This window comes from Agelaius tricolor, unplaced genomic scaffold (genome assembly GCF_023055355.1).
Source record: "Agelaius tricolor isolate 1412-34295 unplaced genomic scaffold, bAgeTri1.0.p SCAF_81, whole genome shotgun sequence".
NCBI lineage: Eukaryota > Metazoa > Chordata > Aves > Passeriformes > Icteridae > Agelaius > Agelaius tricolor.
The window spans coordinates 1-26,400 of NW_027269341.1; the positions used below are offsets into that span (position 1 = coordinate 1).

General features: G+C 45.3%; 1 protein-coding gene across 1 annotated transcript; it reads right to left on the minus strand.

Moving 5' to 3' along the window:
• Nucleotides 1–263: 263 nt before the first annotated feature.
• Nucleotides 264–23,541, minus strand: SPATA16 (spermatogenesis associated 16). Its single transcript, XM_071418270.1, has 13 exons — nt 23,517–23,541; nt 21,708–21,746; nt 20,258–20,537; nt 20,028–20,176; nt 18,887–19,032; nt 17,675–17,764; nt 14,607–14,691; nt 10,690–10,837; nt 10,182–10,322; nt 9,848–9,960; nt 5,436–5,600; nt 4,073–4,150; nt 264–817 (listed from the first exon to the last, which is right to left on the minus strand). The coding sequence occupies exons 2-13, from the start codon at nt 21,744–21,746 to the stop codon at nt 611–613; spliced, it is 1,641 nt and encodes a 546-aa protein (XP_071274371.1). The 5' UTR covers nt 23,517–23,541; the 3' UTR covers nt 264–610.
• Nucleotides 23,542–26,400: the final 2,859 nt, after the last annotated feature.

Sequence of the window (26,400 nt, forward strand, 5' to 3'; positions counted from 1 at the left end):
ATTGTAATTTAAATTTAAAGTGATACGACCTCGTTTTATGCAATTAAATAAAATTTAATAGAATTTATACATATATATTATACATATTTTAAATTCATACAACCTAAAGTTAATGCAACTAAATATTGTCCAATAGCATTTAAAGTAATACAACTTAAATTTATACAACCAAACACAGTTTAATACAAGTTGAAATTCATACAACTTTAATACAAGTAAATACAAATGAATGCAATCTGAATTTAAATTCATACAACTTAAAGTTAATGCAAGTAAATACTATTTAATATCACTTAAATTTAAAAGCATACAACTTAAATTTATACAGTTAAATACAGTTTAATGCAATATAAGTTTAAATTCTACTTAAAATTACTACAAGTAAATACAAATTAATGCAGTCTGAATTTAAATTCGTACAACCTAAAGTTAATGCAAATAAATGCTACTTAATACCACTTACATTTACACTAGTACAAGTTAAATTTACACAGTTCAATACAATTGGCTACGACTTAAATTTAAATTAATACAACTTCAAGTTAACACAATGCAAAATAAGATTAACATCTATCAAACTAACATCAACAGCTACAAAATACCTACAAAATCAACTTTTTGCAAAAACGATGCGTCTTTTCTTTGGCCCTGTGGCCAGGCTCCGTGGGTTGGGAATGAACATGTTGGTGTTTTCCAGTCTCAGGTATTTCTGCCTCCTTGGAGTCCAGTTGATGTTTTCCATTCCAGGGATTTGCACATGTGAGGCCTTTAAGTAATGCTCCTCTCCTTCCCTCAGGAACTCTTCAATGAGTGCCACCTGCAGTTAGAAAGAAATGCTGTCACCAGCAAGTCCATTCCCCTCCATAAAAGCTTCAAAGCTGCTGAAATCAGTTTATTTCCAAACTGATAATCATTAGAGACAAAAATACACAAAGGCTCCGCTTGGACGGCTGGTTGGTGCTCAAATTTGTCATTAATTTTGTTTTCTCCATTTCTGTTCGGATTCAATTCCTTCATTGCTGTGGAACAGAGCTCAAGATGCACGCCGTGCATCATGGGAGGATCTGAAGAATCCATCTGCCCATTGCATTTTAAGCTGAAATAATTTTAAAATTAAAAATCCCGCTCTGCCGAGCTGACAGGCATTGGGTGGAGTGTGGCTTCTGCAGGCACAGCACAGAGGAAAGGTGTCAGAGCTGAGATGGAGAAATACAAACCACACACTCCATTTTCAGAAGGCTTCAAACCCGGTTTTTATCCTAGCATGCATGCTTTTTATACAATCTTAAAAAACCCCTAAATTTACACTTATTGGTCAGAAGAGACAAAGTGCTCATTGAAATAGAGAGCTGCAGGTTTCTCTTATTTCTCCTTCTTTTTCCTTCTTGGTTTTTATGTCAACGACCCTGGTAGGAAATTCTTCCAGGGGTAAACATGGATCCTCCCATCAAACTCCTCTCTAGCTCAGAGGAGTGGCTGCAAAACCTCTTCCACAGAAAGGGCTGGGAATGAATCCAGGCGTGACTTCCTCCTGTATTGATCCTGAGCTGTCCCTGAGGAGCTCCTCAGCCCTGGCCTGGGACTGGAGCTGTGCCACAAGCTCTGCCTTGGCTTGGAGAGGGCGTGGGTTTGGCTCAGTGGAGGGGCAGGGGGATATTTTTGGGTTGGTGGTTTTGGGTTGGTGTTTTTGAGTTGGTGTTTTTGGGTTGGTGTTTTTGGGTTGGTGTTTTCGGGTTAGTGCTTTTGGGTTGGTGCTTTTGGGTTGGTGCTTTTGGGTTGGTGATTTTGAGTTGGTGTTTTTGGGTTGGTCTTATTGTGTTGGTGTTTTTGGGTTGGTCTTTTTGTGTTGGTGGTTTTGGGTTGGTCTTTTTGTGTTGGTGTTTTTGGATTGGTGTTTTTGGGTTGGTGCTTTTGAGTTGGTGTTTTTGGGTTGGTCTTTTTGGGTTGGTGCTTTTGGGTTGGTGTTTTTCAGTTGGTGTTTTTGGGTTGGTCTTTTTGGGTTGGTGTTTTTGAGTTGGTGCTTTTGGGTTGGTTTTTTTCAGTAGGTGTTTTTCAGTTGGTGTTTTTGGGTTGGTGTTTTTGGGTTGGTGTTTTTCAGTTGGTGTTTTTAGTTGGTGTTTTTGGGTTGGTGTTTTTAGGTTGGTGTTTTTCATTTGGTGGTTTTAGGTTGGTGCTTTTCAGTTGGTGTTTTTGGGTTGGTGTTTTTGGGTTGGCATTTTTGGGTTGGTGTTTTTCAGTTGGTGTTTTTGGGTTGGTGCTTTTGGGTTGGTGCTTTTGAGTTGGTCTTTTTGGGTTGGTGTTTTTGAGTTGGTGTTTTTGGGTTGGTGTTTTTGGGTTGGTGTTTTTCAGTTGGTGTGTTTGGGTTGGTGTTTTTCAGTTGGTGTTTTTCAGTTGGTGTGTTTGGGTTGGTGTTTTTGGGTTGGTGTTTTTGGCTGTGGCTGCCCCTGGATCCCTGGAAGTGTCCAAGGCAAGGTTGGACCGGGCTTGGAGCAACCTGGGATAGTGAAGGGTGTCCCTGCCCATGGCAGGGAGTTGGAACTAAATTACCTTGAAGGTCCCTTCCAACCCAAACCATTCTGTGATTCTATGATTCTAAACTCATGAAAATCTCGGTACACAGGCATAGAGCAACACATTGCAGTGCTACAGATGCATGATTCATGTCTGCATGTGTATGGTGGGGGCTGTTTCTGAGCGAGGCAAGCAGGGAAGTTTATGCACGGTTCCATCTGCTGCCCTGGGGTGCTGAGGGCACAAAGAGCCTGGGAGAGAAGCTTTGCCCTTTCCTCCTGCCCATGGAGCTGGCAGGGGGCACCTGTGGAGGGGATGGGACGCGCGTGGCACTGTGCATGATGCCATGGGAAGGAGTTTTGTGCTGTGCTGGTGAAGCTCAGTGGGCGCTCAGGCCTGGCCTTTGGTTCCTGTGCTGCCGAGAGATCGCTGGCACGGGTGCACGGGGAACTTGGGGCTCTCCAGAGAACCCCGTGGGTTGGCTCTGCTGCGATGGGCTCAGCTTAAAAACATGCAGAGGATTGGAGAGAGGACTCCTGGTGGCAGCCTGGTGGGTTTGGACAAGTTGAAATAAAAGTCTGGGAAATCATGTTCCTGCCTGGAACTTTGTGTAGGAATGATGTTCCTGGAACTTCGTGTAGGAATGATCCTGCCTGGAACTTTGTGCAGGAATGATGTTCCTGGAACCTCGTGTAGGAATGATCCTGCCTGGAACTTTGTGCAGGAATGATGTTCCTGCCTGGAGCTTTGTGCAGGAATGATCCTGGGACTTTGTGTAGGAATGATGTTCCTGCCTGAACTATGTGCAGGAATGATGTTCCTGCCTGGAACTTTGTGTAGGAATGATGTTCGTGCCTGAACTTCGTGCAGGAATGATGCTCCTGCCTGAACTTTGTGCAGGAATGATGTTCCTGCCTGGAGCTTTGTGCAGGAATGATGTTCCTGCCTGAACTTTGTGTAGGAATGATCCTGCCTGAACTTTGTGCAGGAATGATGTTCCTGCCTGGAACTTTGTGCAGGAATGATGTTCCTGCCTAAACTTTGTGTAGGAATGATGTTCCTGCCTGAACTTTGTGTAGGAATGATGTTCCTGCCTGGAACTTTGTGCAGGAATGATGTTCCTGCCTGAACTTTGTGCAGGAATGATGTTCCTGCCTGAACTTTGTGTAGGAATGATGTTCCTGCCTAAACTTTGTGTAGGAATGATGTTCCTGCCTAAACTTTTTGTAGGAATGATGTTCCTGCCTGGAGCTGTGCTTTAGCATGGTCTGCCTGTGCTTTCCATAATTATAGAACAGAATAAATTCTATGTATTATAGAATAAATGTGGGCTCCCCCAGTAAGAGCTGCTCTGGCACATCAGCTGCTGCCATCTCTGCAGTTGCTGCTCAGCAGATCAGCTGCAATGGTGCTTGCATTGGGATGCAGCCAGACCCTCACAGGCCCCACAAGCACCTCCCTGGCACCTCCTCTCTTTTCTGCCATTTGAAGAGAGCAGCTGCAGGGACAGTTCCTGCCCAAGGAGCGAGCTGCTCCCCTGCCCTTTGCTGCAGGCTCTTACCTTCTGTATTTTGGTCCACACCCGCTCTCCAGTTCTTCCTGCCAGGATGTCCATGGCATCTGCCATCAGTGACTGCAGCTGTGGCACCAAGACACAATCAGTCAGCGTGGAATTCACAGAGAAATCATTTCTCTGAATACACAAATCAAACCCTAATTCAAATCCTCGGCACTCTGGTGATTTTGTGACTCATCTTGCACACTGGGCATGGCCAACTCATCTTTGCATTCTTGTGATTTAGAATACTGCGCTATTGCCTTCCCACAGTCCCCTTCAGGGCAGTCCTGGCACCCTGCACCCTTCCCAAGCCCTGGAACACATTCAGATCCTCCTGATTCAGAGACAGAGAGACAAGGGCTGGCTCCAGGGTGTGCTGCCCTTAGCACCAGTGTTTAGGAACAAACTGGGGAAAGCTGGTGCCTGAGAGCTGTGCTATTGCTGCACTCTAAACAATTCTCCTCCAAAATGCTGGGTGCAGTTAAAGGGAATGCAAACAGAAGTTTTTGGAGTGTTTTACACAAGGAATTAAGATCTACTAGCACTACAGGTATCAGCATTCCTGGGGTGTGCTCAAGGCACAGGGCTCAGCCAAAGGAAGGGGAGGAGGAGAGGCACCATCTGTCCACAGCAGGCAGGAAATGTTTCCCCCTCCTCTTTTCTCCCCAGTCCCCTTGGACACCATCACCTTTGGCTGCAGCCATCGTCCCAGTGCTGAATGCTGGAGCTCAGGGCCCAGCCTGTGCTTCTCAGCAGCCCCAGGGGCTCTCCCTCTGCCTGGGGCACCTCTGCAGCAAGCCTGACCAGGAGCAGGCAGGCAGGTTTGTTCTGAGACAGGGACAAACCTGCCTCAGGCCTCAGAACAAACCTTCTCTCCTCCTCAGCTGCAGCCTGGTTCAGGCTGGTTTGCTGCAGGTGCCTTCTGAGGCCAGAGGTGTCGAGGCAGCAAGAGCTGAATCCTTGCAATCATTTTTCCAGAGTGATCTGGGGAGGTTTTGGAGGCAGAGAATGGATTTTCAATAGTTACTAACAGGTGAGTCCTGGTGGTTCTGTCAGTCACCAGATCAGCTCCTCCTCTATCAAAGCACTGAAGGAGGGTTTGAGAACTCTTTTAGATCCCCACATTGGACAAAGGACTTGCAGAGCACAGGGTGTGTTGGATTAAGCTCTTTTCTCACCCAGAGATGGAGTAACTGAGAGGCATTTTAAAAACCTTTATTCTATTTTTTCTATGTAAACACTCTCTCAGACTTTAAGAATTCTCTGCAAATCCATTTCCCACAAGGGTGGCAATATAGAACTCTGACTTGGCCCTTCCTGCTCTGTCTCTCAGCCTCCACAACAAGTGTCGGAAATCAGAACCTACCAGCTTGTCATCCTCCTGAGAGATTCTCTGCAGGTAGGGAACAGTGGCCAGCTCAGCCATGGCCTGGGCCATCACCTGGGCCTGTTCCTCCCCTCTGTGCAGGTGGCTGAGCAGGCTGGCATGGTGGAGCTGCTCAATGGCCCTGGCACAGGGGCCACGCTCATCCTGTGGGCCCAGGGAAAGAGAGGAGGTGAGGGCAGAGGCACAGGGAGCACCCTGATCTTGGGGTGCTGTGCCCCCAGGCTGCTCCTCAGTGTTTGTGCTGCTCCTGCTCCCAGCACCTCCCAGGCCCAGGCGTCAGAGAGGCAGCAAGGGCTAGGAAAATAAAGATGTCATGATAGATGGGAAGGGGAGACAGCAGATAAAAACACAAACAGTTTTCTCCTTTGGAATTGGCTTTTCCATCCTGACCATCACCTGCCTTTCCTGGGTGGCTTTTCCAGTCTCAGGGAGAGGCTGAGGAGAGCGTGCAGCACCTCATGGTTTGGGTGCCAGCCCCTGGTTTCAAAGACAGACCCTGGAGGACCTGCAGCCTGCAGGGGTGGAACATGGCACACCTGAAGCATGTTCCAGCTTTCCCAGCTTAGCCAGAGCCATGGGTGCATCAATGATGCCATGAACTTCAGCCTGGTGGCTGCACAATTGACTTCTCTGAAGTGTTGCCATGGTTTGAGCAGCTTGGCTTTGGCACTGAGCAGCTTTGGTCAAAACCAGCCTGAGCAGGACAAGAAGCTGGATTGCAAATGAGGAAGAGAGCAGCAGAAAGAAATATTTGTTCTGTTAAACCCCAAAGATATTATTTTGTCCTCTCCAAGTGAGTTGTAAGGCTTGAGTCTGTAGCTGAGGTTTGGCCATTTTTAATTTACCTTACGGAAATAAGATGGAATCGTGTTTGCAGCTTGAAGGCAATTGTGGAATACTTGAAAAGAAACAAAAGTGGCCCAGTCTCTGTCAGGGCAATAAAGAGAGGTCAGGCCCCAGCAGCAGAGCAGCAACTGGCACTGCCCTCTGCTCCTTGGGGCAGAGGTTCCATCCTGCTGGGACCACTGAAGGCTCTGAGAACTGAAGGGAAAGGGAATATGTTTCTGCTGACAATGGACATGGACCTGGCAGCTGTTTTTTCCTACACACTGACTCTCTTTTCTCTCCTGGGGCTTTCCTGCTGTCCCTGGCAGCTCTTAGAGCAATCCCTGGGGCTGGTTATGAGCCCACAGGCCCCCAGCTCAGCCCAGTTCAGCCTAGTTCAGCCCAGTTCAGCCCAGTTCCCCGTCCTTGCTGCTCTGGAGGTGGCACCAGGGTAGCCCTTGCCTAAATTTGCATTTTGTATACAATAAACTGCATTTTGTATACAATAAACTGATGTTTGCATACAGTAAAGGCTGCTGCCTTACGTGGTGCTGGGGTTTCACCTGGGTTTTCTGGGAGTGCACTTGGGTTTCAGCAGGAATATTTGAATGTCAGAGGGGAGGTGTAAAGCTGATAGAAAATGCTGCTGTGTGGGAGCAGTGTAAATTCCTACAGTGGGGACCGTAGCAGCACTCTGCTCTCATCTCTGGCAGGATGAGTTTCTTTTCCCTGTGCCCTCTCTGCTTATCTCTGCTTGAACTGTGTGCTCCTGTTCCTCCAAATTCATTTACACAAGAGGGGAATCATGGGCAGTGCAAATCCTGCCTGATTTCAAAGGTTTTTCTCTTCCTGTTACTCTTTAGAGACTGCAGTAGTTGCAATAGAGGAATCTCACCTCCAAAAGCAAAGAGAGAATTGGGGGGGGGGATCAAAAAAAATTTAAAACTGCAGTTTTTCTGGGGCTTTGAGAAAGACCAGGATTTTGTTGTGTTTCCAGTGTCCAACCCACACTCTGTCTGTAGCTGTAGCTTTGAAGGGAATGCCCCCAGCAGGAACAGATTTCCAAATCTCCCAAAGCTGCCACTTCCATTCCTCTGCACATCAGGAGCTGGGGCTTTTGAAAGAAAGCCCCAGCAAGAAAACTGAAAAGCAACTTTAAGCCTAAACTGTACCACACAAACTGATGTGGTTGGACAGTTTTGGTCATCCAGGGGCAAGAGCAAAGGGCTTCAGGAAAGCAGGGCAAAGGAGCAGCTGTGCTTCCTCAGGGCTGTCTGCCCTCCATCCCCTCCACTCCCTCAGGCCACCGGGGATGCTTTTGGCCAAGCCCTGCACACAAACTCCAGCGCTCACTGCTGCTAGCAGGAAAAGGAGTCTGAGTTCCCCACATCTCCAGCTCACGTTTCTTTGCTCAGCAGAATAATTGAAGAATTGCATGGAAATCTCTTGTCTATGTGCAAATTTGATGGTTGAGCCTCGTGCTAATTGTCAGCCCCAGTGCTAAAAGCTGTGGCCGTCATGGCAGAAAGTGTGGAGCAGAGGTAACTCCATCACCTGGCACATGAGAAGGTTCCTGCACACCCTCACTCAGATCTCAGTCACTAAAAATGCTTTGTGGGGCAGAGGTAACTCCATCACCTGGCACATGAGAGGGTTCCTGCACACCCTCACTCAGATCTCAGTCACTAGAAATGCTTCAAGGAGCAGAGGTAACTCCATCACCTGCACATGAGAGGGTTCCTGCACACCCTCACTCAGATCTGTCACTAGAAATGCTTTGTGGAGCAGAGGTAACTCCATCACCTGGCACATGAGAAGGTTCCTGCACACCCTCACTCAGATCTCAGTCACTAGAAATGCTTTGTGGAGCAGAGGTAACTCCATCATCTGCACATGAGAGGGTTCCTGCACACCCTCACTCAGATCCCAGTCACTAGAAATGCTTTGTGGGGCAGAGGTAACTCCATCACCTGGCACGTGAGAAGGTTCCTGCACGCCCTCACTCAGATCCCAGTCACTAGAAATGCTTCAAGGAGCAGAGGTAACTCCATCACCTGGCACATGAGGGTTCCTGCACACCCTCACTCAGATCTGTCACTAGAAATGCTTTGTGGAGCAGAGGTAACTCCATCATCTGCACATGAGAGGGTTCCTGCACACCCTCACTCAGATCTGTCACTAGAAATGCTTTGTGGAGCAGAGGTAACTCCATCATCTGCACATGAGAAGGTTCCTGCACACCCTCACTCAGATCTGTCACCAGAAATGCTTGGAGGAGCAGTGGGGAACTCCTGGTGGAGCCCAGGGTGGGAGGTGCAGTCTGCTGGGTATGAAATGAGGGTGAGGAGCTGGGTTGGTGGCTGTGTGCAGTAGGGGTGTTGTCACTGACGGAATTTATGAAAATCCTTTCACTAGTATTTTCCTTCAGAGGAGCTGAGAAGCCTCAGGAAAGAAATGTGAACAATAACTCTGTGATGCTGTGGAATGTGGTTTGGAGGCTGCTCACCAACAGGTGCAGCTTTGATTGGTTGCATGTGAATTGTTTTTAATTAATGGCCAATGACAGCCAGCTGTGTCGGACTCTCTGGATCTGTCACGAGATTTTATTATTCCTGTCCTTTCTAGCCTTCTGATGTCTCCTTGCTCTTTCTTTAGTATAGTTTTAGTATATAATTTTCTTTTAATATAAGAATATTAATAATATTTAATATAATATACTGTAATAAAATATTATATTAATATATTATAACATATTATTATATATTAATATATTATAATTTTATATATTAATTATAACATATAATTAATGCATATTATATTATATATAATATATAATATGTTAATATATTGTAGTATCATTAATATATAATATATTAATATATTGATTAATATATATTATATTAATCAATATATTAATATATTATATATTAATGATACTATAATATATTAATTACTATTAATTATAATATATTATGATATAGTAATTATAATATGTTATCAATATATTATAATATGATATATTAATTACAATATGCAATTAATATATATTAATTAATATAATACTATATTAATTATTAATAATACTATAATGTATTTAAACATTATATTAATATATTAATAATATTAATAATTAATTATAATGCACAATACTAAATTATAACATAATAATATAGTATAATGATATAATATAATATAATATAATATAATATAATATAATATAATATAATATAATATAATATATCAGCCTTCTGAAGCATGGAGTCAAGATCCTCATCTCTTCCCTCATCCTGGGGACTCACAGACGCCACCACAGGCAATAAAGATGGGAGAAAATTGCATGCAGAGGGACTTTCAAGAAGCTGTGGTCACTGTTAAGGATCACAGTTAGGTCCTTTTCATTAGGAATCCTTTTCAAAAGAGTCTGAACCGCCCAGAGCCCTGTTCCTAATTCACAGAGCATTTCTGGACACTGCAGGAGCAGGAGCAGCAGGAATCACCCCCAGAAGCTTCCCCACACCCCACGTCCTTCCCTCACACCACATCCCAGCAGGGAACGGGATCCTCACCTTTATCCTGGAGCTTCCTAGAAAAGCCATGGCTGCCATGATCCTTTTCCCAGTGTGCTCCCAAAATGTTTCTGCCTCTTCCTCCATGCTGGGACTCAGAGTTATTTTCTGGCCTAGGAAGTGAAATCACAGAACCCCAGAGGCCGTGTTTGTTCATCTCCATTTTTGTAGGGGATCTAGGAGGGTGAACTGGGGGAGGAGTGAAGGGGATGGGAAGAGCTGCTGGGACCATCGGGGCTGGAAATGGGCCCCAAGACACCCCTCACCCCCTCATTTAGTGAGGATTTTGGGGGTCACCCCCAAGCCAGGTCAGTTCTTGAGCGACTTGGCACACCTGGAAAGACTGGCAGGTTTTGAGTTACAAACTTCTCCACAGCTTTTCCAATCTCTTTGTCTCTGAAGCCCAGAGTCAGTAAGTACTGCTGGCCAGGATGAGCTTCAGCCTTCTCTGGCAACAGATGAATTCCATGAGGATCTGCACGGGGAAAAGAAAACAATTCCCACTGTCATATTTCCTTTCAACTGTAAGAGAAATTCCTTTTTTGGAGAAAAATATGAGAAGTCTAAGAAGGAGTGAAATGGTCTCCAGAAACCTTCCCAAAACTCAGACAACAAAACCAACACATCCAGCCCTTGCTGGGCTTTGAATCTTAGAGCTCTGCAGCCTTTTGCATCAACAGCTTCAATTTTGCTGATGCCTGAGGTTGGGCATATTCTGCCCAATTCCCCACAGTGCTGTGGAAGTGCCTGAAGGCCAAGCAGCCCAAACTCTCCAACTCTTCTGAATTCGGCTGCACGAGCACAGTGCACAGTCCTAAAGGGCAGCTGGAACTTGCTGGTACCTGTAAATATGTGCTGCACATAATCAGGGTGCTTCTCTGCAAAGGTTTTGTTGGCCTCCTTTATCTTGTCAGCCTTGTCCTCTTTCTCAAAAGGTGTGTACAGAACAGAAAAAGAGACTTCTTCACTGAGGGCTTCTTGAGCCATGGCCTGAAAAAGGGCAGAGAAATGATGAATTTCATGTTGGGTAGAGGCTAGTTAAAAAAACCCCAAACTAAACAGCTCGGTGGTTTGGATGGATACTTCATGAAAATCCATCTTCAAGGAGGAGGCAGAGACCAGAGAAACTCTTTCAGATGGGGAGGAGTGATTCCACGCTCTCTGAAGGTCACATCAGGAAGATTTATGAAAAGATGCCTTCATCAGCTGCATCCAGAGGTGTGTCAGGGGGGGTTTGGGCTGGATATTAGGGACAGGCATTACCCCAGAGCGTGGTCAGGTGTGGAGAGCTTTGTGGATAAGTGGTTAGCTGAGAAAGGCCACTTTGATGTGATACCGTTGGATAAGGATAGGGGAAACAAGCTGGGGATTGTGAAACCAGTGTCCAATCACTGACAGAGGTCATGGTGACCTTCCTGCAACAGGAAGATGGGGGAGAAAATCGTTTGCCAGAAAATGAAGATAGCCTAGGTAGAGTAGCTATAAGAATGTAAACATAGAAACAAAATAATCACTAGAGCATAGAAGTAGGTGTGGTTGATCTAAGTGTGCTTTAACCAATAATGAGCTCAGCTTTGCAATATGTATAAGCTTCATTAACACCAATATAAATACGTGTGAGCTATCAATAAACTTTGGGATTTGCTGGATATTGTGTGCTGCAATTCCTCCGCCGTTCCCGACAGTTCAGGCGCTGGCAGAGGCTCCCTGGGGAAGCGGTGACAGCTCCAGAGCTGCAGGAGCAGCCGGGCAGCGCCCTCAGGCCCAGGCTGAGACCCTGGGCAGGGCCGGGAGCTGCGCTCAGCCACCCTGGGGAAGGATGAAAGCTCAACAAGAAAATCTCACAGGTTTTGAGTGTGCCTGGCAGAAAGAGCTCTGGATGTGCATCCTGAGAATGGAATAGAGATGGAAGCAGGTTTTGATACAGAAGAATAATAGATGTGTAGATTGAGGTTTGCTGAGCCAGTCCTGCTGGCCAACCAAGAAAGCCAAGGTTGTGTTGGGTTGGGAAGAGGTTCTATGACTTAGAGCAAAGCATAAGCTGACCACCAACAAAAGGAGGTTTTTACCCAGCAGAAAGGCACCAGCAGAAGGGCAAACAAACATGCTGGTGGGGCAAGGAGGAGAAAGGGCTCAGGATTTCCCACTGCCAGAAAACTGAAAAGCAACTTTAAGTTAAACTGTGCCGGGCTAACTCATGGGATTGGATAGAATGAACCATAACATGGAAATGGGAGCAGTTGTGACTGGAGACAGGGAAAAGTAAAGGGACAGATTGGTTGTTAGGTACTGAGATGCTCAGCAAAGAAAAAAAAATTAAAAAAAAAATATAATATATGCAATATAACCAAAACTGAAGGTGTCCAGGCTTGTGTGCAGCTGGAGCTGACAGCTGTAGGTGCAGGCTCTGGACTGCTGTAAAATCTTGGATACAATAAACTGCATTTTATATACAATAAACAGTGTTTTGTATACAATAAGCAGCATTTTGTATACAAAAAATGACATTTTATATACAATAAACATTACTTGGTAGACAATAAATTGCATTTTGTGTACAACAGACAGCATTTTGTACACATTAAACTGCAGTTTGTATACAATAAAATGTATTTTGTATATAATAAATGGCATTTTGTATACAATCAACTGCAGTTTGTATGCAATAAAATGTATTTTGTATATAATAAATGGCATTTTGTATACAATAAACTGCATATACAAAATGCAGTTTGGCAAAAGAAACTTCATTTTGTATACAATAAACTGCAGTTTGTATGCAATAAACTGATGTTTGCAAACAATAAACTGCATTTTGTGTACAACAAGCAGCGTTTCATATACAATAAACAACATTTTGTATCCAATAAACAGCATTTGTATCAAATAGACTGCATTTTGTAGACAATAAAATGCATTTTTGTACAATGAACGACATGTTGTAGACAATAAACTGCAGTTTATATACGATGAGCAGCATTTTGCATACAATAAGCTGCATTTTGCATACAATAAACTGCATATAGAAAATGCAGTTTGGCAAAAGAAACTTCATTTTGTGTACAATAAACTGCATTTTATATACAATAAACAGCATTTTATATACAATAAACAGCATTTTGTGTACAAAACCCTGCAGTTTGTATACAATAAACAGCATTTTGCATACAATAAACAGATTGTATACAATAAGCAGCATTTCATATACAATAAACTGCATTTGGTGTACAATAAACTGCAGTTTGTATACAACAAACAGCATTTTGTATACGGCAAACTCCATTTTGTGTACTATAAGCAACAGTTTGTGTACAATAAGCAGTACTGTGTATACAATAAACAGGATTTTGTACACAATTAGCAGCATTTTGTATACAATAAGCTGCATTTTGTACACAATTAGCAGCATTTTGCACACAATTGGCATCATTTTGCACATAATTAACATCATTTTGCACACAATTAGCAGCATTTTGTACGCAATAAGCAGCATTTTGCATACAATTAGCATTTTGCATACAATTAGCAGAATTTTGTACATAATTAGCTGCATTTTGCATAAAATTAGCAGCATTTTGCACACAATTACCATCATTTTGCACACAATTACCCTCATTTTGCACACAGTTACCACCATTTTGCACACAATTACCCTCATTTTGCACACAATAAGCATCATTTTGCACACATTTAGCAGCATTTTGCACACAGTTACCATCATTTTGCACACAATTACCCTCATTTTTCACACAATTATCAGCATTTTGCACACAATTACCCTCATTTTGCACACAGTTACCATCATTTTTCACACAATTACCCTCACTTTGCACACAATTACCCTCACTTTGCACACAGTTACCCTCATTTTGCACACAATTAACACCATTTTGCACACAATTACCCTCACTTTGCACACAGTTACCCTCATTTTGCACACAATTACCATCATTTTGTACACAATTAGCACCATTTTGCACACAACAAGCTGCATTTTGCACACAGTTACCCTCATTTTGCACACAATTACCCTCATTTTGCACACAATAAGCATCATTTTGCACATATTTAGCAGCATTTTGCACACAGTTACCATCATTTTGCACACAATTACCCTCATTTTGCACACAATTACCCTCATTTTGCACACAATTACCTCATTTTGCACACAATTACCCTCATTTTGCACACAATTCGCATCATTTTGCACACAATTACCCTCATTTTGCACACAATTACCCTCACTTTGCACACAGTTACCCTCATTTTGCACACAATTACCCTCACTTTGCACACAGTTACCCTCATTTTGCACACAATTACCATCATTTTTCACACAATTAGCACCATTTTGCACACAATTACCCTCATTTTGCACACAGTTACCCTCACTTTGCACACAATTACCCTCATTTTGCACACAGTTACCCTCACTTTGCACACAGTTACCCTCACTTTTCACACAGTTACCCTCACTTTGCACACAGTTACCCTCATTTTGCACACAGTTACCACCATTTTGCACACAGTTACCCTCATTTTGCACACAATTACCCTCACTTTGCACACAGTTACCCTCACTTTGCACACAATTACCCTCACTTTGCACACAGTTACCCTCACTTTGCACACAATTACCCTCACTTTGCATACAATTACCCTCACTTTGCACACAGTTACCCTCACTTTGCGGATCCCCGGTGTCCCACGCCCCCGGTCCCTGCCCTGTGCTGCTCCCGCGGCGCTGCCCAGGCCGTACCTGCCAGTAGAGCTGCAGGCGGTCGCTGGTGTCCGGCGCCGCACCCTCGGCCAGCACGTACAGGCACTGCGCCACCATGGCGCTCCTGGGGACACGGGCACAGCCGTGAGGGGCTGCCTGCGCCAGGATCCAGGCAGCAACCCATTTATTAATTAATATGTTAAAGTATGGGAAATGCAGCGCTGGGTATAACGGGGGAAGTGTTCCCTCCAGCTGCACACCGATAATTGATGGTTACAGGTATTTATAGGGGTGCTCATCAGCTTTCTCAGCAGTTTCTATTCCAATCTTTACTCATCAGCAGTTTCTATTCCCAATTTTTACATCACGATTCTATACACTATTGTGATTTTAGTTTTTCTCAGGATGTATCCCAAAAGGAGGATCCCAGATGGTGCTGGTCCAGTTTCCGAAAGAAGAAAGATGAATCCCATCTGGTGGAGTCCATTAGACCCCAGATGTGGGTCCACCTTTTAATTGCAAGGTCTATAAATCTAACAACAGTGATGTCCAGCTTCCCTTTGGTCAAAACCATAAATCCTTGGGTTGATGTTCATCTTCCTTTCTCAAGCTGCTTTTCTCTGCTTTATTAAGGTGTGAGATAAGCATATTTCCTTCATATATATTCCAAAGCTATAGTTTCAAGGATACAAGCAATATTCTAAAATTATACTTCAAAAGGTTTTTATTGCAGAGCTCTTTAAGGATTAACTGCAATCAAAGAGCAACATCCTTAACGCTTTAATTCCAACGCTCCTAAATCAACCAGGGTTAATTGCAAACAAAGATGGGTTCAAAGGCCTTTTTCCATGCTTTACTTTCCTCAGGTGTTATCAGAATTCACAACTGTCCCATTGCTGGTCTCCACACATCTCACAATCACAAATACACACATTGCCTGGATGTACCTGACAGAAACACAGCTTTGGATTTCACAAGAGGCAGAGAGAGCACGGGCAGGCAGCTCTGAACAGTGCATATTCTATGGCTCTACGCAGGTATTTACTTTATTTTGTGTTTTGTTGGATTGGTAGCAGTGCTGTATTAATGTGAAAAACACCAATCACTTGTTTTTAAAAATTTTAAAAGTTTAATAGTAATAAAATGGTTATAAAAATAGTAATACAATTAGAGTAGTAATAATTTGGACAATTTGAATTAGGACAATATGAGACAACAAATACAAAGAGTTACGGACGTCCGGGTACCTTTTTCTGGGCAGCAAAAGCCCAAAAAAGGACACCCGTTAACACAGGATTAACCCTTAAAAGCAACAGCCTGTTGCATATTCATACACCTCATACATGATGCATAAATTCCATTCAAACACAGGATTCTGTCTGGTCATCGTCAACTTCTTCCTCCAAATCCTAACAGCGCCTTGGAGGCGGGAAGAAGTTCGTTTCTTTTGGCAAGAGGGCCATAAATTCTCTTTCTCTGAAAGATTCAGGTGTCCTGTGGCTGCTATCTCGCTGCAAGCCCTTCCTTTAAAAAAAGTATCCTACATAGCATCGTTTCTATTTTAACAATTTTTTAAATAACCTAAAACTATATTTAACACAGTACTTAAGAGAATTAATGCAGCATTACTTTCTAACACACAACACATATAATATTCATTTGAATATTTGTGAAAAGCCAATCATAAAATACATGCATTTTTCACAATTAACATTGTAATAGTGTGGTGAATGTAGTTTTGTAGTTAAGAGGTAACTTTTGTAGTTAAAATAGGAACTATGTATGTGGGATTTTTTCTTAAAGAAAGGAATGAGGTACTTGCACCAGATAACAGCCACAGGACACCTAAATCTTTCAGAGGAAGAGAATTATTGCTCCCTTTTCAGAAGAAACCAATTTCTTCCTGCCTCGCTCAGGCTTGAAGATGCCGTTTGGAATCAGAGGAAGGAGCTGGCACTGCCCAGACAGAATTCTGTGTTAGAATGGAATTTATGCATCATGTGTGAGGTGTATGAATATGCAACAGGTTATTGTTTTTAAGGGTTAATCCTCTGTTAATGTGGGTCCTTTTTCAGGCTTGTGCTGCCCAGAAAAAGGTACCCGGACGTCCATAACTCTTTGTCTCTATTGTCTCATATTGTCCTAATTCAAATTGCCCAAAATTTTTATTACTCTCATTATATTGGTATTTTTATAACCATTTTGTTGGGAAAATTAATCCACAAACACCAGAGGTTTATGTCTAAAAAGGAGACAGAGGAGTCCTTTCTGGCTTTATTCCAATAAAGGCAGAGGCCATGGGGCATTCCCCTGGGATCTCACCAATTTTTGGAGGACACAGCCTCCTTTTTATCCCAATTTCCCAGCCACATTTCCCTTCTCTCTTTCCCCATTTCTGAGGTACTTGAGAGGGACAGACTCTCCAAAACACCTGATACCAGAGATGTCCCTCTAATGTATAACCCTCCCTTTTCATTTTTAATTCTTACTGAATTTAGAGATTTTTCTTCCCCATTGTTTCTTTCATCTTTCAATGTCCAATTTCATTTATCAGCAAACCTATGGTTTATTTGTAAAAACAAATAAATCTCTTTTTCCATTCATCAATCAGTGGAATCTTTCCCATCGTTTCTTTTATCTCCCAGTGCTGGTTTTATCTACCAGCAGAACCACAGCTTGTTTGTAAAGACAAATCTGCTATTCCTCTCCATTTTATTACTATTAAACTTTTAAAAATTTTTAAAAACAAGTGACTGGTGTTTTTCACACATGGAAGGGGCTCCGTGGCCAGGCTGGAAGGAGGTCCTGCTTAAAGAGTGCCAGGTGAGCTTTAAACCAAAGCTTACCCAGAACTCCCAAGCATCAGCAAACACATTTTTAGCTCCCTGAACTCCCTGCCAGCCCCAGATGCCATTCAGGGCCACAATTGGGATTTTTCCCATCACAGCAGCTGGGGGCACTGGAGCTCTGCTGCCCCTCAGGTCAAACACACAAAGCCAGGGCAGGGATTTGGGCAAAGCCTGGCTCCTGGAGGATGTGCCCCTGCTGAGAGCTGTGGAAGGGGATGCACAGGAGCTCTCTGGAAGGGGACCAAGCTGCAGAGGTACCTGGCAGCCTCCGAGTATCTGTGCAGGCCCCGGAAGCAGGCGGCTTGGCGCAGGTGGTTGCAGAAGTGAGAGGGGCTCTGGATGATGCTCCTGGGGAGAGAACAGGCAGGGACAAGGTTGGCCTGGCGTTCCTCACACCACTGAAACTCCCAAGAATCGAGGGGTGCCTGAGGCAGACTCCAAATGCACTTCTGCTCTCTGACTCAGTGCTACATCTCAAATGTCAGGGGAGCTCTCTGTCTCTGCCTCCCTCCTCCTCTCTCTTCCGCTGTGATTGATGAAGAAAACATTACTAAAAAAATTACTTGAAGGTTCATTTCATTGTGGTGTCTCTCCCTCTCTCTCCAGCTGTGTTTGATGCAGAAAACATTACTAAAAATATTACTTAAAGGTTCATTTCATTGTGGTCTCTCTCCCTCTCTCTCCAGCTGTGATTGATGCAGAAAACATTGCTAAAAATATTACTTAGAGGTTCATTTCATTGTGGTCTCTCTCCAGCTGTGATTGATGAAGAAAACATTACTAAAAAATTTACTTAAAGGTTCATTTCATTGTGGTCTTTCTCCAGCTGTGATTGATGCAGAAAACATTGCTAAAAATATTACTTAAAGGTTCATTTCATTGTGGTCTCTCTCCCTCTCTCTCCAGCTGTGTTTGATGCAGAAAACATTACTAAAAATATTACTTAAAGGTTCATTTCATTGTGGTCTCTCTCCCTGTCTCTCCAGCTGTGATTGATGCAGAAAACATTACTAAAATTATTACTTAAAGGTTCATTTCTTTGTGGTTTTATCCTAAATGCAATTTCATTAGGGGTTTGGGTATTGCTCTAGAACAAATGCTCCAGGTTAATATTCTCTCTTGCCTTTGGCATGCAGGAATCATAAGCAAAACTGCCACAGCACAAGTTCTTGTTAAGCCCCAGCTGCCCAGACAGGAGCAGCAGGTGCCTGGCCCATCTCCCTGGAATCACTGAACCTGAGATAGTTTTAAATCCTTTCTGTACAAGGCACAGGTGCAGCATGGGCAAACCTTGTCCTGTTTGTCAGACCCTTCAACAGATGCCATTAGTCCAACCTGAACACCAGCTCCACACGAGTGTTCTCCTGATCCCTCTGTTCTCATTTTAGACTGGCTCCTCCTGCACAGCATTCATTCCTAGCCTTAGTTTCAGTTTGGATTTCAGTGAATCCCGTCCTTGCTTTCCCTTACCTGTGGGAGTGCTGCAGGGCAAGGCCAGGCTGCCCCAGTTTTAAGTAGCAGATGACGAGCTTGGACTCGATCCAGCTGGCAAGCCTGGAGATGTCATCGGGAGAGGACTTCAGGGCATCCTCCAGGGCAAAGCCTTCACTGCAGAGCTGCGCACGAAACAAAACCGTGATTTCCAAATATTAGAACACACCACTTGCTGGGTGGAAGCACTTTTTGGTGGAGAAAACTGAGGTCTAGTAGGCTTGGGCTTTAACTAAAGTCAGCGTTACAAAAACCAGCGCAGAGGACAGAGGGGTCTTTCAGGGATTCTCTGTGGTTTTTGTTTCTGAGAGCTGGATTTCGAGGCTGCTGAGGAGCACCAGCCCTACAATTCTGTGCTGTCCCAATTACTCTGTCCACAATCCCAGGGATGAATTCGCTCATCCATTTTCCTGGTATGTCCATTCACCAGCCTTTCCTCTCAGGAGGAGACAAATCCTCCTTTCTTCTTAAGTAACCTCTGGTGCTGTTCCTACCACAGCTCATTTCAGAACAGAGCTGAAAAAAGCTCAAAAGTACTTAAAAAGGACGACACTTTATCATTTTACTCACTGACTGCTCTAATATTTATGGCTTTAAAAATTTACTTCAGTATTGTAGAAAAAAAAAAAGAAGAAGGAATAGGGTATTTGCCTGTGAACTGGAAAGCCCTAATATTTGACAAATGCTTTTGAATGAAGTTTGGCAGTGCTAAAAAAAGTGCAGTCCCTCTGTCAGAGTTTGAAGAAGCTGAAGGTATTGGAGTGAAGGTGGAGAGAAAGGATTAGCTGGGGCAGAGCGAAAGCTCCCCAGTTACTGAGAGGGCGTTTCAATGGTGGGGTTTCAATTTCCTCCACACGCCAATACAGTAAAGAACTTGGAGAAAAGTACAGAATCACCTGAAATTCTTTGGCTCAGCCCAACACTTCCCTCCTTCTGCGGTTTATTTCCAACTCCCAACTTTCAGATTTCAGGCGAAATCACATCTCAGCATTTCTCTCTAACCCCATGCACTCCAGACTGGTGCCCCCGCTTCCCTTTGCTATTCCTGCCCCAGGGAATGCCTTGGCTTTGCTGCAGGGGTCCCAGCTGCCCTGGGCTCACAACCCTTCAGCCCCGGTACCTCCAGAGCCGTGGAGAACTTGGCAGCGGCTGCGGCGAAATCGCGCTGGCGGCACCGAGCGCTGCCGTCCCGCAGGGCCGCCCGCAGCCCCGCACCAGCCCGGAGCCCCCGGCTGTCCCCAGGGCCTTGGGCAGGAGCCTGAGCTGCGGGTGCCAGCCCTGCTGCCGGTGCCAGCCCTGCTGCGGGTGCCAGCCCTGCTGCGGGTGCCAGCCCTGCTGCTGGTGGCACCGCTGGTGGCACCGCTGGTGGCACCGCAGGCGCCACCGGCTCGCCGGACTCGAGCTCGGTGTCCACCTCGTCGGCGCAGATCAGCTCCGCTTCTATTTCCCCGAGTCTGGAGAGAGGGATGAGAGGTGGAGGGCTGGGGACTGTCCCCGAGCTGCTCTCTGCTGCTGCTGGTTCTGCTTTTGTCCCCGACACGTCTCCATGGCTTCCCGCTTTCCGCTTACGGCTCGCTCTGTCTGCGCCGCCCTGGGGTCGTTCCTTGGGTTCTTTCGGCTCCTGCCAGGCCTGCAGAGGGAGAGTGGGAGGTGAGGGGACAATCCTGGGATTCAGAGTCACTTCAGGGAATCCAGTCCAATCCCAGAATGGTTTGGGTTGGAATGGATCTCAAAGATCATCTCGTTCCAGGTCTCTGCCATGGGCAGGGGACACTTTCTGCTACCCCAGGCTGCTCCAAGCCTGTCCCGCCTGGCCTTGGGCACTTCCAGGGATCCGGGGCAGCCACAGCTGTGCCAGGCCCTCAGCACCCTCACAGCCAGGAGTTTCTTCATCATGTCCAATCTAAATCTCTTTCTGCTTAAAGCTATTCCCCCTTGTGCTTGTCACAGCTTGCCTTTGCAATATGTCCCAGGAGAGATTTGTTTTGGTCCCAGAAGTGATTTCTGACAATGCTTTACCATGGATTTTAGCACCAAACAAGATGACATCGAGGGACAATATGTTAAATTAGTTGCCTTCCCTTAACTTTACTGGGTGCATTGGGATAAATAGGTTTGGAACATATGATTAAATAAAATTGGATGAAGAAAAGAAAACAGAACTATATAAAATGCAAATATCTGGGGAAAAAATGTTTTTTCATAGTCTGGAGATCTGATGCTCCATCTCTGCTTTACCCTGCTAAGAGGAGGGCAGATGTTCTGCCCTATTCCAAAGTACCATCTGAGGTGCCTCTTCTGATCCCAACAAGAATGGGTGTTCATTCATGGAGAACCAATTTCAGAATCTGCTTAAAAATGTGAAATCTATTTCTACTCTGAGCACTTTGCTTATATTACTGTTATTATGTATGTAATACTAATGTATAATAATAATGTATACTGTTATATATAATATAATATAATATAATATAATATAATATAATATAATATAATATAATAATAATGTATACTGTTATTACAATGAAATTAAATAACACACCAGAGATCAGGTTCCTGTTCTATTTGTTCATGTTCACCACCAAAGATGCTGTTAAACCCATGGAGCAGAGGAAAGAAGTCTCCTTTGGGGTACAATGGGGATCCAGAAATCAGGCACAGAGAAATGAACCCCACTCAGGGGCTCTCAGGAGAGCCATGGCCAAGCAGCTTCTCCTTGCAGGGCTCCTGCAGTTCTCTGCCCTTTAGGGAATTCCCATTTCAAAGGGGTCCTGAGCCAGCTCAGCACAGCTGCACTCACCTCAGGGGCTCTTGAGGAAGGCTCCTGTTGAAGAAACATCTGGGAAGGGAGCTGCTGGCTCAGTCCAAGCTCCTGGAAGAACACGGGGATGAGCTCACTCAGGTTGGCACGGCTGTCCCTGAGGACGTTGTTTTCCCTCAATGCTTTCCCAGCCTATCCCAGCTCAGGAATTCCAGCTCAGCTCTTCCTCCCCTCCTTGGGAATCCTTTCAGCCCTGGCCTTTGAAAATGGAACAAACAGAACCCGCTGGAAGAGGCCTTGCTTGGTGAGAGCACCAGAAGGGGAGTTGTTCTCAGCCCCGTTCCACCTGGCCTTGAGCACTCCCAGGGCAACTCTGTTTGCTGTGGGCAGCCTGTGCCAGGGTCTCTCCACCCTGCCCACCCTTCCTCCCTGCAAAGGGAGGAATTTCTCCCCAAGGTCCAGTTGAACCCTGCCCTTTGTCAGCTGGAGCCATTCCCCCTTGAGCTGTCCCTGCAGGTCCTTGTCCAAAGTGCCTCCCCAGCTCTCCCTGAGTCCCCTCAGCCCCAGCCCAGGGGCTGGAAGAAGCTCTGACATTTCTCCCGAGCCTTCTTCAGGCAGGGGGGTCCCAGCTCTCACAGCCTTTCCCATAGCAGAAATGCTCCAGCCCCCCCAGCACCCTCTGATCCCTCCTGTGGCTCCTCTGGGAATCACCTGGGAGGGGCCTGGGAGAAGCCCAGGGTGGTGTCAGCGCAGTGCTGGGGCCGGGCTGTGAATGGGGTGCTGAGAATGCAAGGAAAAGGAAAAGCTGCTCCCTCCTTAGAGCCTGCACTGATGGGGGATGTTGGTGTGCCCTGGCACCCCCAGTTCCCTGGCATGGCAGCCCCAGTTCATGGCAGCCCCATTTCCCTGGCATGGCACCCCCAGTTCTGGCATGGCACCCCCAGTTCTGGCATGGCAGCCCCAGTTCCCTGGCATGGCAGCCCCAATTCCCTGGCATGGCCTGTCCCCAGGGCCAGTACCAAAGCTGCCACCAGCTCCAGAACAGCCCCCTGGGGATGCCCTGACGTTCCCAAAGGGAACCATTCCCCATGGGACAGCCCAGGCCCCCCCAGGTCCCGCCTGGGCCCGGCACAGGGGGAGCTGCCCCTTCCCCTCCCACCTGCCAGGGCTCCATCGGCCGTTCTGGCAGTTGCTGGGCTCCAGTTCCACATCCAGGGCAGTTGGAGAGCCCTGCCCCAGCCCAGCTGCCCCCCCAGCCCTGCCCCAGCCCAGCTGGCCCCCCGCCCTGCCCCAGCCCTTCCCCAGCCCTTCCCCAGCCCAGCTGCCCCCCAGCCCTTCCCCATCCCTGCCCAAACCCTTCCCCAGCCCTGCCCCAGCCCAGCTGCCCCCCCAGCCCTGCCCCAGCCCTGCCCCAGCCCTGCCCCAGCCCAGCTGCCCCCCAGCCCTTCCCCAGCCCTGCCCCAGCCCTTCCCCAGCCCTTCCCCAGCCCTGCCCCAGCCCTGCCCCAGCCCTTCCCCAGCCCTGCCCCAGCCCTTCCCCAGCCCTTCCCCAGCCCTTCCCCAGCCCTGCCCCAGCCCTGCCCCAGCCCTTCCCCAGCCCTGCCCCAGCCCTTCCCCAGCCTTTGCCCAGCCCTTCCCCAGCCCTTCCCCAGCCCTTCCCCAGCCCAGCTGCCCCCCCCAGCCCCAGCCCTTCCCCAGCCCTGCCCCAGCCCTTCCCCACCCCGAACACCCCTGGGGCACAGCGGGCACCGCTCCTGCCCCGCAGCTGCTGCTGGTAAGGTGGGGATGGCTCCACCGAGGGCACCCAGGAGCTTCCAAACCAATCCCTCCTTCCCCTGCTGGGGTTTACCTGCAGCTGGGCTGGGCTTGTGCTTCCAATGGCCACAAAGAGGATTTTCCAGTGGGAGCTGCAGCTGTCGTTGTGCAGGCAGGGGCTGGTGCTGAAGGATGTGAACCAGCTCTGAACACGTCTCTGTCACTGTTGAACACAGCTCTGCCAAGGTTAAACCCAGGCTTTGGGGTCAGGGGCTTTGAAAAACAAACTCAGAATTGGCAACAGCTCCCATCTGGGCTCTGGCTGGTCCAGTTCTCATCTGGTCACTCCTGGTTGTCCAGAATTAGATTTCAGATTTTTTTAGATTTTCATGGGAAAGGTCATTTCAATGTGTTCTTTCTGCACTTATTGCAGGCAAAGTGACTGATTTTATTTATGCCTTACCTTCAAGCCTGTGAGTATCTGACTTTAGTGAAAGCCATTTTTTAATTGCACCTCAAAGCTTAAATAACTCAAAGCAGCTTTCTTCCCAGCAAGAATAAAATAGGTCTTTGGTGCAATCCGCCTTACAAGGATGGAGGATGACCATGAAAAATATCTTAGAAAATACAGATTTGTGTGTTTGTTCCTATTCTGGATGGCCAGCTGGACAAACCCTGCTGTGGTTTGGTGGAGAAACTCAAGTCAGATTTCTTTTGTACCTCTGAACTTGCAGGATGATTTGATTTTTTTTTTTCAGGAGCCTCATGACAGTGAAGAAAAATGAGGTTTGTCTTTTTGGTATAGTGGGGTCCTTTCATTATTTCTTTATTTTTATTTTTCAAGACTCCTCAATCTTGCACTTAATAGCAGCTACAGTAAAATTAAAATAAATCCTTCAGTGCAATGGGGAAGTTATAATTTTGGCAGCTGCTTTCCCTGCCCTGTCATTGCTTTGTGTGAAGCCTCTGCTGCTGGGGTCCCTCTTTCACTGGTTTTGGAAATCTGATGGAATTGCTCACATGTTAGAAAGAGAGGGTTCATTCCAATTAAATTCATTGCCTGAGCTCTTCTAGTCCAGGTGCTTGAAGTTTGTTGTGAGAAATAATGCTCACTTTCAAAAATTTACAAGGTTTATTGAAACCTTACCAAAAACCAACAGAAGACTGAATAAAGAAAATAATACAGCACTAAGAGCAAAGGATTCAATCACCATGTGCCCATCTACAAAAATGGATGTTCTGCCCTTTATACCTCTAGCCCCTCTTAACATATATTTAATATTTGCTCTTAAATTATGAGAACAAACCATCGCATTACTCATCTATAGCATTGTTTTCTAACACTGTTGAATTCTCAGCTTCTGTTAATACTTGTGATTTTATAACAAAATGTTCTTGGATGGGATTTTGCAAGATTCTGTCATCAGCTTTCTGTGTTGTCCTTGGCTTTCTTAGTGCTGGCTCAGAACTGAATGCAGCATTTTGGGAGGGAAGCTGCCAAGCTGTGGGGCTCTGAGGGGTCCCTGGTGTGGAAAACGCCATCACCTGTGTTAAAATGTCAAAAGTTTAATGGTAATAAAATGGTTCTAAAGGTAGTAATACAAATTAGAGCAATAAGAACTTGGACAATCAGAGTTAGGACAATAAAGGACAATAAAAAGCAAAGAATGATGAACGTTCAGTCGGAACTGAATGCAGCTCTGTTTGGGAGGGAAGCTGCCAAGCTGTGGGGCTCTGAGGGGTCCCTGGTGTGGAAAACACCAATCCCTTGTGTTAAAATTTCAGAAGTTTAATGGTAATAAAATGGTTCTAAAGATAGTAATACAAACTAGAGCAATAAGAACTTGGACAATCAGAGTTAGGACAATAAAGGACAATAAAAAGCAAGGAATGATGAACGTTCAGTCAGAACTGAATGCAGCATTTTGGGAGGGAAGCTGCCAAGCTGTGGGGCTCTGAGGGGTCCCTGGTGTGGAAAACACCATCACCTGTGTTAAAATTTCAAAAGTTTAATGGTAATGAAATGGTTCTAAAGGTAGTAATACAAATTAGAGCAATAAGAACTTGGACAATCAGAGTTAGGACAATAAAGGACAATAAAAAGCAAAGAATTACAAACATTTGGATGCTTTCCTCTTGAAAGCATGGCTAACAAAGCATTTACCCTTCAAAGCAACAGCCTGTTGCATATTCATATATCTCAGACATGATGCAAACATTCCTTTCAAACTAGGGATTTTTCTGTTTATTGTCAACCTCTCCCCCTTCATCTTGTAAATCACAGTTTGGCTCATGGAGTCTGAAAGGAGGTAGAAGAAGTCTGGTTCTTCCTGATAAGGAGGCAATAATTATTCTCTTTGGGATTTTAGTGTCTTGTTGCTGTTATTTCTGTGCAAAGAATTTCTTGATTATCTTATCCATTCTTTGAGCTAGTTAGAAAAGTATCTTACATCACATTTTAATGTATTATGTTGTACCTAAAACTATATTTATCACACTACTTAAAAAATACAGTACTACTAATTAATACAATATAACACATATAGCATTCCTTTCAGTATCTGCAAAGAGCCAATCATGTAATATGTATTTTTCACACAGAACTATACATCTACAAAACTTCTCTTAACATATATTTAATATTCACTCTTTAATGGTGAGAGCAAACCATTGCATTACTCATCTACAGCATCGTTTTCTAACATTGTTGAATTCTCAGCTTCTGTTAAGACTTGTGATTTTATAACAAAATGCTCTTGGATGGGATTTTGCAAGATTCTGTCATCAGCTTTCTGTGTTGTCCTTGGCTTTCTTAGTGCTGGCTCAGAACTGAATGCAGCATTTTGGGAGGGAAGCTGCCAAGCTGTGGGGCTCTGAGGGGTCCCTGGTGTGAAAAACGCCATCACTTGTGTTAAAATTTCAAAAGTTTAATGGTAATAAAATGGTTATAAAGGTACTAATACAAATTAGAGCAATGA